Here is a 12,404-nt window from a genome sequence, read left to right as displayed (position 1 = left end):
TGGGAGGCTTCGGTTCATGAGCATACAGAGAAGGTCTATTAGAAGTGGATTTAAACAATTAAGTTGAATCCTTGTGTTCAGATGATATATTGGAGGATATTCAATGATGCAATTCCTACATTTCAATTTCTTAGGCATAGAAGGTTAAGAAATGATAACTTTAGTCCTAGAGGCTGTTGTTTTGTTGAGGATTCAAAGCATGTGGTGGAAAAATGTTTAAAGCATACGCAGGTGATATGTCACTTAAATAAATAGGGATTTCATATTCCTATGTATTCATCTATTGAGGAGTGTTGCAGGGGTTTGGAAGACATTTCTTATAAAGAAACTTTATTGGTTAATGTGTACTACTAAGTGGTTTATTTATCATGGAAATCAAGAAATAAAGTAGTTCTTGGAGGTGTTGAAGACAATATTCTTGTTATAGAAGCTAACTCTATTAGTCTTGCTTCTGTGTTTTTGCGTACTTCATATTCAATTCATTAGGGTTTTAATCATCTTTCTCATCTGTCGTATAATCATTGGCACCCTCCTCCTTCAGATTGGATTAAAATTACTGTTGATGCTTCATTATTGAGCTCAAATTAAGCCGGCATTGGTGGAGCTTTCCATGATCACAAAGGAAGACTATTGTTAGCCTTTGGTTATAATTGTATTCATTGGGATGTTGCTCAATTGGATTTTTTGGCAATTAAATCTATAGGTCGGTTGGTGCAAGATTTGATGTTTCAATTTAAAGGAACGATCATTGAAGGTGATAATGTTAATGCCATCAGATTTCTTCAGATTATATGAGGAAGACGGATGTTGCTAAAAGATGGCATTGGTTGGAGGAGCTCTCCTTTTTGTATAAGTTCAATAATGTTATTTTAAATTTTTGTCTAGGGATTGTAATAACTTAGCTAATTATTGTCCTAACTTTGCTCTTACTAATAATTTTTGTTGGGATGATTTGGGTAGTAAGTATATTCCTCCTTTGTTAAATTATTAAAGGAGGAATATGATGGTTTTGCTTTTCTTTAGTAATTTTCATTCAAAATAAATTTCTCATTCATTTATAATTTTTAATAATATTATTATTTATTATGTCATTCGGTTTGACCCCGATTCAACAGATCAAAATGGTTGACCCGTGAACCTCTCCTTCTTCCAATTCATTGTTTGATCCAATTTTCACAACCTTAAAAAACTATTGAAGTTAGACTTCTAAAACCATTAAAAATAAAATTTCTTGTCATCGTTGGTCATAATTAATTTTTTATCATCCAACTTCGTATTCAATTAAAATTTATCGAGAAAATAAGTAAAAAAGGGGAACAGAGAAGAGGATAAGTGTCGTAGGAAGAACATATGTAATCATACAATGTACGAATTTATAAACTGAAGCAGAACATCGAAATGCTTTAATAGGGAGAGAGGTGCTCTGCTAGGGTTTTTTCTTTCCCTAGCTGTCGGGTTCCCTCTTTTCTTTTCCTCCCCCTCTGGCTCCGCCGAAGGGCCTCCCTCTCCATGACTCCTACAACTTCTCCCCGTAATTGGAAGAACATTTTGAGTACCTCTATTCCAAAAGCTAGCAACGTCACTCTCTCTTTCTTCCCCTCCGAACAAGAGATCATTCCTTTTTTTGGTAATAAGATCACCAAAGCTGAGAAGGATTGGAGCTTCTGTCTGGTAGGTTACTTGATTGGAAGAAGGCCTTTCTACAATGCTTTGCTTGGTGCTTTAAAGAAAACTTGGGCTCTCAAAGGTTTGTTTCAGTTCCTTTCTTTAAGAGAAGTATTTTTTCTATTACGATTCATGGCCTAGTCTAGAGGTGTGTGGTTTCTTCTTGGAAAGCCTTTTGTTTTGCAAAAGTGGTCGCTCCACTTTCACCCGGTTAGGAAAAACTTCTCATCTGTCCCAATAAGGATAAAAATCCATGATTTACCTCTTGTTTGTTGGAATTTGAAAGGTATCTCCATAATCGCTAGTAAAGTTGGAATTATGTTAGCTGTCGATGCTCTCACAACTTAGAAGACTCATCTTACCTTTGTGAGAATCTATGTGCAAGTCGATAGTTCGGCAAGATATCCTTAAGAAATCCCCATCTTTCTCGAAGGGAACATTTTTAACTTAAAATTTTAGTACGAATAGAATCCAACCCCTTGTGAGTTTTGCAAATGTTTGGCCATTTCTCAGCTTCATGTCCCTCCAAACCTGTTGACTTTGATGCTCCTAGAAACAAATTAAATTATCCTTCGATCCCCCCTCGTGGACGTAACTCTAGCAAGAATTGTTATTTTTGAAGAAGTAAGCCATCACCTGTAATAATTCGCATCGCTCCTCCTCATGCTGGTCACTCTCATTCAAATGCTAGTCCCTCTCATTCAAATTGGCACACTACGAATGTTGCTCCTTCAAAAACCATAAATGCTCCTGCCACTCTTAATGTCCGACCTGATAATGCCATACACGAGGAGCCTCGCCCCTCCTCAGCTCCTGACAAACCAGAAAACCTTGAAATTTTAGTTATTGTTCCCACTTGACTAGAAGCTCAATTAAATATTGACTCTTCCATTGATTCAAATTATGATAGTCTTCATAAGTCTATTGGTGAGCTTGATCACGCATCCACCCTTATACCAAACCAAAACTCCCCCACTTAGTAAGGAGCCTCTTCCTCTAACCAGTCCGTTGGAGATATCTCAGAAGTTCAACCTGGTGTTGTATCACCTAACAAATTTGATGTTCTGCTATATCAAGGGGAAAGTGAAGAAGTGGCTTGCCCCTCCAAATCTATTGAATCTGTGTCTTTACAGAAATACACTATTAATCAACAGCCCAATTCTAGTCAACAATCAAAATCCACTAGGGAGGAGGCCCCCTCACCCTTCAAAACATTAGTGTATGTTCCAAACATTGCATCCTGGAATATTAGGGGGGTTTAACTGCCCTGATAAAGTGATTTCCTACAAACATTTAATTAGCTCTTTCAAACTTGACATGCTTTGTTTATTGGAGAATAGAATTCTATTTTCTTCTCTTTAAGTCCTTTTTTTTGTTGTGTCTCATTCGGTCTTCTCCTCTGAAGACAGCTACAATAACTTTCATCTTTCTAAATTTGGTCATATCTGGATTAAATAAAACCCCAATAGACTGAATTTTACTCCCACCTTTTTCTCCACACAGCTTATATCTAGCTTTGTCAAATTTAGCTATCAACCACCTTTCTTCCTATCTATTATTTATGAATCCAATAGTGAAGTTGAGAGGGACATCCTCTGGAAGGATATTAGAAACTAGGCTCCCCCTTGCAACACACCTTGGGATCTCATGGAGGGTTACAATTGCTGTAAATTTGCTTCTGAGAAAGCTGGTGGAAATATTATTCCTCAACCCAGGATTGGGGAGCTTAATTCTTTGATTTTTGATGCAAAATTCAAAGATCTTCAATCGGTGGGAAGCTTGTTTACTTAATCAAAGATAATATATTCCTATACATATCAAGCTCAACATAATACTCATTAATGAGGATTGGTTGGGGTTATATCCGAACTCTTTCTACTCTATCGAGTCTCCATCTTGCTCAGATCATAGTCCTATCATTCTGAAATATGGTGGGTTGCCTACAAGTAATCATAGATTCCTTTTCAAAAATTGTTGGTCCAAATTGGGGTTTTATTGGAACATTGTGATAGATATATTCTATACTCCCTCTTTTGGAAATCTTATTCAGGACTTTTGTCTCAAGCTCAAAATGTTGAGAGGGGAAATTAAGAAGAATTCTTGGGCCAATTCTTCTATTATTGATATACACTTGGCTGATCTACATAAAAAGCAAGCGGATTGTTTATATTTGATTAATGTTGACTCCTTGAATGAAATTTACAATCATTCTCTCAAATCTATTAATCTTCAAATCTCAGAATTCTCTAATTTATTAGCCTTGTGGGTTATTCAGAGGGCGAAGGCTAAATGGTTGTCTCAAGATGAAGATGACTTCAAATTCTTATATGTTAGAATTCGTGCTAGAAATTCTAAGAAAAATGGTATTTTAAACCTTGGATCAAATGCTCATAATATTCCTAGACATGAGGTTATTAGGCCAATCACTAATCACTTTCAAGAGCTCTATAACCCACAGCCTCCCACCTTTATGAATATGTCTACTTTCCCTTCAAGGAACATTTTAGATACTTCTATGGCTGTCTCTTTTATTCAATTGGTTTCGGATGAAGAAATTAAAAGTGCAAATTTTTCAGGGGCATCTTCTTCTGCTTCAAGACCTAATGGGATAAACTTTCACATTTATAAATTTGGCTGTCACATTATTGGCCCTTCTCTATATAAGGATATTTAATCCTTCTTCTTTAAGGGCTATCTTCCTAGTGGAGTCAAATCAACTGCTCTTATCTTAATTCTGAAACACAATCATGTGTCTAATTTATCAGATTTTAGACTAATCGCTCTTTGCAATGTTTTATATAAGATTATAGCTAAGTTCTTAGCCAATAGAATGAAGCCTCTTATGCATGAGATTATGAAAATTAACAAGCGGGCTTTGTTAAATCAAGAATTTTTACTAACAACATTATACTCGCTAATGAGATCTTGTACAATGCTCGTGGTAAGAGAAGTTATAAACGCTTTTGTGCCAAGCTGGATATTCGCAAAGCATTTGACACTGTTTCAAGGGAATTCCTTTTGGATAGATTAGCTCAGAAAGGTTTTCCTAGCACTTTTATTCATTGGATTAAAGCGTGTATATCTAATGTTAATTATTATACTCTCATCAATGGTTCTCTAGAATGTTACTTCTCTTCTTTTGCAGGTCTGAGATAGGGATGCCTTCTTAGCCCATATCTATTTTGCATAGTAATGGATGTTTTCTCTTGTTTGATTGATGATGGTGATTTTTAAGGTATTAAGGTGGATCGGTTTAACATCACCCATTTGCTATACGCTGATGACCTCCTAGTTTTTGGTAATATGGATTTGGCTAAAAGCAATAAACTCTCTAAACACCTAAAAACCTTTGCTAATGCTTCTGGACTGTTTGTCAACTATGACAAAAAATCGATAATGTTTCCAAACTTTGAGCATAATAGGTCTAACATTTGCTCTGCTTTATCCATTTATAATGATAGCGCCACGATTACATACTTGGGCATTCCACTTTCTTTTTCTACGTGCAAAAACTCCGATTTTTCGCCTTTGGTTGAAAGTATCACTCGTAAGCTATCAGGATGAAAGGCCAATCTGTTATCATTTACTGGCCATTTACAATTCCTTAAATTCAACATTCTTAACTCTATAGCTTACTGGATCAAACTTTATCAAGAGACTATCATCCAAATTCTTATTTTTTGGAAATGTGGAGGCCACTCGTAAGCTGCATCTTGTTGCTTGGGATAAAGTTTGTAAGCATAAGCTCTTGGGGGGGCTTGGGATTGCATTCCATACAGTTTTTGCAATTGGTTTTAACTGTGCGATTATTTGTAGGATGTACAATTGTAACTCACCTCTCTCTTTGTGGTTCATTTCTCAATATACTTCGCCTTGGTGACCCCCTCCTGCTCATGCCACAAAATTCTGGAAGTCTGTTTGTGAAACGGTTGCTATTACCAAAACTCTCTTCAAGTTTAAAATTACTCCTTATGCGCCTATTGCTTTCTATTCAGACATCAGGTGTAATGTGGACTATTTGGCTAATCATTTTTCTGGTAATTGGAATTCCACAGTTTGCAATTACATTATTGGGGAGAGGTGGAATTTGCCTGCTGATTTGGTTCAAACTGTTGCCTTTGCTATCCTCAATATTCTTATTTATATGAATTATGGTAACTGTTTGTTTTGGGGTAACTATGATAAGGTGTCATTTGGTGATTTTATTAAGGAGTTTTACAAAGAGCCTGAGCGCTTTTTGGCAAAAACTTTATGCTTGGCGTTTTTCGTGTTTTTGATGGCTTAGCCTAGTGGATGGTTTGAAAATGGCTGAACCTCTTCTTAAGCCCAACATTATTATTGATTTTATTTGCAAGCTTTATCACTCGATATTTGAGAGTCTGGCACTCCTTTTCTTTGAGTGCAACTACTCCTTCTCAATTATCGCAAGCTTGATTCCAGGGGCAACCTCTCTGTTTTTACGGCCTAATGTTGCATATATGCTGGAATGGATTAGTGAAAAGGATACCTTTTCTACTGATGAGAAAAAATTGTTTTTTTTTAGCTGCTTGTTGTGCTATTTATTATATTTGAAAGGAAAGAAATAAGAGGTGTTTTGGTACGAATGCCAGTAATTCTATTACTATCTCTCGAAAGATTAAGAGTACTATTTTTGCTAAAGTATGCAAATGGAGAAATGGAATCAAGTTGCTAGCGTTGCTTTAATATTCGCTGGGTGCTGCTTTACATGGTGGGTTCTTCTTGCGGTAGAACCTGGGACAATAATGTCCTCATTCACTTTGGCTACCTTTGGATGGTCTTCGGACAACCATGGTGCCTTGAATTATGGATCTCTTTATGACGAGATGATTTTTGATTGAGTTCGGGTTCATGTTGGTTTTTTGGGCTTTTGTTCTTGCTCGTTTTGAATGTCTTTGTAATTTTTGCCTATTTTGAGTTTTTTGTGAGCTTCTCCTTCTTTTTGGTGGAGATTAGGGGTGTAAGTGAGCCGAGCCGGCTCGTGAGCCGGCTCGAACTAGCTTGATATTTCCTAAACGAGTCGAGCTCGAGCCCACTTATCGAGCTCGAGCTCATTAAGGATTAAACGAGTCTGGCTTGATAAGGCAAATACTCGACTCGACTCATTTACACCCATAGTGGAGATCTTAATTTTTATTTGTATATTTCTTTTACTTAATATACTGGGCTTTGCTCAAATTTTCTCAAAAAAATAAAAAGGGGAAGATTGCTATGCATGTTATTTTATGGAACATTGTGTCCAAAGCTAGAATGCAGTCTCACTCGATGCTCTTCTGCTTTAAACGAGAGGAGTTCTGTCCCGCGAGCGACCTACAATTCCTGATGGAGTCGTCCGACACAGCTTCCTTCCTCTGCACGGTACCATCTTCCCTTCACTACCCCGCTCTCTTTGGTTAAAATACTCAGGAAATTTGAAATTTGAGTGTCTATGGTTTAATTTCTTAGCTGGAATGGCGGTTGTGGCTTCTAAATTTGAACTTTGTTGAGTATTTAAGGTCCCTGATTCGTTTCTATTCTCTTTTTTCTTTATCGATTTCTTGAATTTTACTTAATAATCTAGCCTTATTCTCGATTTTCTTGGGATTTTGTTTGTGCTAGGTTTGAACATGATAGTTAGGGTTAAAATAAAATGCCTTTTTTTTTTTAAAACTTTTAGCCGACTTGCCTACTGTTTCTGTTTTGATATATAATTCTTTGGGGATCTAATTGGGGGATGCGTGTTCTCTGTTTCTGTGCAGTTGTTTTCAAGCGACTTGCCAAGTGTTTCTGGTTTGCCTAGCGCTTATATGTTGAAGGCCTAATTTTTGTTTAAGTTGGAGGTTTTTTGGTGTTTGGGACGATATTTGAATTCCAAGTTCTTTGCAATTTAAACCAGTGGTTGAAAGAGTCAAAGTTCCATACCGTATTCAGATATCACCACTTTTGCTACTCTCTTGTGTTTTCTTGGTAGCACAAGATGATGCAGAGGCCTTTTCGCCCTGAAGATTATTCCTTGAAGCAGACTTCTCCTCACCTCGGTGGCGGTGGAGTTGCCGGGGATAAGCTTACCAGCACCTATGACCTTGTCGAGCAAATGCAATATCTCTATGTTCGTGTTGTCAAAGCTAAAGATCTTCCTGCAAAAGATATTACGGGCAGTCTTGATCCATATGTGGAGGTTAAGCTTGGTAATTACAAGGGAACAACCCGACATTTTGAGAAGAAGACTAATCCTGAATGGAACCAGGTCTTTGCCTTCTCAAAGGATCGGATCCAAGCTTCCAATCTTGAAGTTATAGTCAAGGATAAGGACTTTGTGAAGGATGATTTTGTTGGAAGGATTACTTTCGATTTGAGTGAGATCCCAAAAAGGGTTCCTCCTGACAGCCCTTTGGCTCCTCAGTGGTACAGATTGGAAAATAAGAACGGTGATAAGATTAAGGGAGAGCTGATGTTAGCAGTCTGGATGGGCACTCAAGCAGATGAAGCGTTCCCAAATGCTTGGCATTCTGATGCCGCCACAGTTCCTAGTGATGGCCTTGCTAATATAAGATCAAAGGTTTATCTCACTCCTAAGCTATGGTATGTCAGGGTTAATGTCATTGAAGCTCAGGATTTGCAGCCTATTGACAAAGGTAGGTTTCCGGAGGTATTTGTGAAGGCTTCGCTTGGCAATCAAGCCCTCAGGACAAGGATATCTTCTATCAGGGGCATTAATCCTGTGTGGAATGAAGATTTGATGTTTGTAGCTGCGGAGCCTTTTGAGGAGCATTTGTCCATAAGTGTTGAGGATAGGGTTGGGCCAAACAAGGAGGAGTTGCTTGGAAAGACGATTATTCCACTTCAGACTGTGGATAGAAGGTTGGACTACAAGCCTGTGCTGAGTCGGTGGTATACTATTGAGAAGCATGTCGTTATTACAGAAGGTGATAAGAAAAAGGAGCTAAAATTTTCTAGCAGGATTCATCTTAGAATATGTTTGGATGGCGGATACCATGTCTTAGATGAGTCTACACATTACAGCAGTGATTTCAGACCAACAGCAAAGCAGCTATGGAAGCCAAGTATTGGAGTTCTTGAACTAGGTATCTTGAACGCTCAAGGGCTGTTGCCAATGAAGACCAAGGATGGAAAGGGAACTATTGATTCTTACTGTATTGCGAAATACGGACAGAAATGGGTTCGAACGAGGACTATAATTGACAGTTTTGCTCCGAAATGGAATGAGCAGTACACTTGGGAGGTATATGATCCATGTACGGTTCTAACAATAGGAGTTTTTGATAACTGTAATTTACAAGGTGGGGAGAAGTCTGCAGGAACCCGTGATTCCAAGATTGGTAAGGTTCGGATTCGACTTTCAACCCTAGAAACGGATAAAGTTTATACCCATGCATATCCTTTACTTGTTTTGCTTCCTTCGGGGGTGAAGAAGATGGGAGAAGTGCAACTTGCTGTTCGATTTACTTCCTCCTCACTGCTTAACATGATGCACATGTATTTGCTTCCATTGCTGCCTAAAATGCACTACCTTTTTCCCCTTTCTGTGACTCAGCTTGATAACTTGAGGCACCAAGCTACTCAGATTGTTTCTATGAGACTTGGCCGTGCAGAGCCACCGTTGAGGAAGGAAATTGTTGAGTATATGCTTGATGTGGACTCTCACATGTGGAGTATGAGAAAGAGCAAAGCTAATTTCTCTAGAATTATGGGTGTGTTGAGCGGTATTATTGCAGTTGGAAAGTGGTTCGATCAAATATGCAATTGGAGGAATCCTTTGACTACAGTTCTCATTCATGTCCTGTTTGTGATACTAGTTCTGTATCCGGAGCTTATACTTCCAACAGTATTCTTGTATCTGTTCCTGATTGGAGTATGGTACTACCGATGGAGGCCAAGGCATCCTCCTCACATGGACACTAGACTCTCGCATGCAGACACAGCTCATCCTGATGAGTTAGATGAAGAATTTGATACTTTTCCTACCTCTCGACCCCCTGATATTGTCAGGATGCGATATGATCGATTGAGGAGTGTTGCTGGTAAGATTCAGACAGTTGTTGGAGATCTTGCTACACAAGGGGAGAGGTTGCAGTCATTGTTGAGTTGGCGGGATCCGAGAGCAACTGCACTTTTTGTGATCTTTTGTCTTGTTGCTGCTATTGTGCTCTATGTTACCCCATTTCGGTTGGTGTCTTTTTTGGCTGGAATATATTTGCTAAGGCACCCAAGGTTCAGACACAAGATGCCATCTGTTCCTCTTAACTTCTTCAGGAGGTTACCTGCTAGGACAGATAGTATGTTATGAGACTTTTTATCGTCATTGGTCAGATCTCTCTTATTTGTCTTTTTGTCTTGAATAGACCATGAATTGCTAGATTTAAGTTGGAGTTTTTGAAAATGATCTGTAGCTTGGACTTTTTTTTTTGTCTGTTGTTATCTTGTTTTTTGGTTGTGTTTCTTCAATATGTGAACCTATCTGCTCGTTGTTTAATGTTTTATCTTGTCGTCTAATTTCATTTGCCACGCTTATCCTCCCCTTGCTGTTAAAGTTAAAATCTATGTCAGCCTATTTTTCTTTTCTATGCTTGCATTTATTTGTAGTTAGTTCAAGCCAGTGAAGATTTTCTTCCTTTTCATTTGCAATGATTTCTCTGGTTTGGATAAATACAAAGCAATATGAAATGGTTTCTCTGCTTAATAAAGTGGCTTGGCTTTTGATGTAATGTCGTTTGTGCAACAAATGAAGCAATAAGTTCGATATGTTATTCAACATTTAGCTAGATTAAGGCTCATTCATATTCATTTACTTAATTAATCCTATAAAATAAAATATTTTCTTTTATTAAAACTCAAACTTGAATTGTTTGGTATGAATATATCAAAAGTTCCAGTTAAGCAAAACCAAATCGGGATAAGAGGGATGGAGATAGAATACTCGTTAGGGACGCAATGAACTTGCCAATAGAACGATGAAATTGCTAGCATACTTGTGAGTTCCTAATGTTTTAAGAAACTTGCAAAAGCATACTTATTCCAAGGCTTAGCTAGACCTACGCGACTAAATGTTGAATCTTTTTGCCCGATCTTAGAAGCTATTCTCACATGCGTATTCAATTAAGTCAATAACTGCATCTGAGATTATTTGGTTTCAACTATGATTTTCTTTAGATTATCAAAAATTACATTGAAGCTTGCTATTTTTTAATTATCGGCAATGGAAAGGGTAATGATTTCTGTAAATTCAGCTCAAGGTCTTAGGTAGGGGGACTCTCTTTCACTAGCTCTTTTCATTATTTTTGTTGAATATTTGTCCAGAGGCCTTCATAATCTATTTATGAACTATCCGAATATGTATTTTCAATCTAATGGTAGCTTGCCTATATCTCATTTATATTTACTAATGATTCTTATAAGATAATAAGCATTCTCATGAAATTTCATCATAATTTTGAGGAGAATAGTGGTCTTCACACTAATAACATCCATCAATAGTTCTTTTATTACTGCTAAGAATATTGTGGATTACTACTAAGAATATTGTGGGTCTTCTAAAATATGCTGCTAGCGGTGATTAGAATGCCAAAGGATACGATCAAATTATATTGTAGGACAAAACCGTCATAGACCTATACACTCTTCGTAAGCAGATCAATAAGAGTGCCGATCAAATTATACATATGATTATCTATAGAGAGTAGTGGCTTTCGCCTATAAATATCGATAGATAATATTATGTATAATTCAATAATTATGATATTTCTCTCATTCGATACATCAGCTCGAATGAGGTTTATTTGATGTGATGTCAGTTCCCCACAGGCGTAAGCCCCGAGGTTAATTACATCTTAGGCCTTGACTCAAGAATACTATATATTAAGGATGTTATAATATTCTTTTCTTAGTTTTGTGCCCAAAGGGGGCCTAGGTTCTATTCCCTAGAGGATGCACATCTCTTTATCTTTAGTGATGAATATATCTTTTTCAAATATATGAATATTTGATTAAAATTTTGTTTTTAAAAGATAAAAAATTGATTTGACATTTAAGAATAAAGTAAAGACTTATAATTCATTTAGGATGTAAAAATGACTCTGAGTGGTATAAAATATGGGGTTATGTTTGCATGAAATGAGCTGTCAACTAATATTCTAAACACAATATATCATCTTATGCATGCAAGATAGGATGGCTCTATCCTAAGGAGTAAGGGATTTTAATTCAGATATTTAATTCAGAGTTATATAAATTATTCAAATGAATCTATTTAATGTCATGTATGATGCATGAAACAAATGCATAAATAAAATTTTTTATTCATTTATTTGAAAAATAAATGAATCCTAAGATCTGCAAGAAAGTTTGGTGGTCAGGCTTCACCACAAAAATACTAGTTTTCTACTTCTCTGAAATATAGGTCTAAATATACTTGCTTATTATCATCTGGCTCTATGACTTTTATAAGATTCCAAAAAAGAACACCCCCATAAGGGGGATGGGGTTATTGTTTAGAGCCCTATATGTATATATAAGTATCTTTAAACCTTTACAACTCTTTAAAATTGAAATATACAAATATACATTGAGCATTTTACAATTTAAATACAATCTTAGACACATTCTATTTTGAATCTTTACTTTTTACAAGCTACCTAAAAATATTCTATGTTGACATTTTACTTGAACAATAATTATATGATATATGCATGCAGATAGAGTGCACTGTAAAGCAAGATGTATGA

At 36.7% G+C, this 12,404-nt stretch overlaps 1 protein-coding gene across 2 annotated transcripts; it reads left to right on the top strand.

Moving 5' to 3' along the window:
• The first annotated feature begins 6,881 nt into the window (after positions 1–6,881).
• On the top strand, positions 6,882–10,198 carry LOC110115432 (FT-interacting protein 7). 2 transcript variants are annotated; one of them, XM_020848650.2, is made up of 2 exons: positions 6,882–7,041; positions 7,422–10,198. In XM_020848650.2, exon 2 carries the CDS (start codon positions 7,640–7,642, stop codon positions 9,968–9,970), a length of 2,331 nt encoding a protein of 776 aa, XP_020704309.1. In that variant the 5' UTR covers positions 6,882–7,041; positions 7,422–7,639; the 3' UTR covers positions 9,971–10,198. The 2 variants fall into 2 exon arrangements, with proteins under 2 accessions (XP_020704309.1, XP_020704318.1); XM_020848659.2 differs by lacking the exon at positions 6,882–7,041 and adding an exon at positions 7,056–7,178.
• Positions 10,199–12,404: the final 2,206 nt, after the last annotated feature.

This window comes from Dendrobium catenatum, unplaced genomic scaffold (assembly GCF_001605985.2).
Source record: "Dendrobium catenatum unplaced genomic scaffold, ASM160598v2 fragScaff_scaffold_1150, whole genome shotgun sequence".
In the NCBI taxonomy this organism is placed as follows: Eukaryota; Viridiplantae; Streptophyta; class Magnoliopsida; order Asparagales; family Orchidaceae; genus Dendrobium; species Dendrobium catenatum.
Note: the sequence above shows the minus strand (reverse complement) of the source record. Positions and strands in the feature narration are given on the sequence as shown.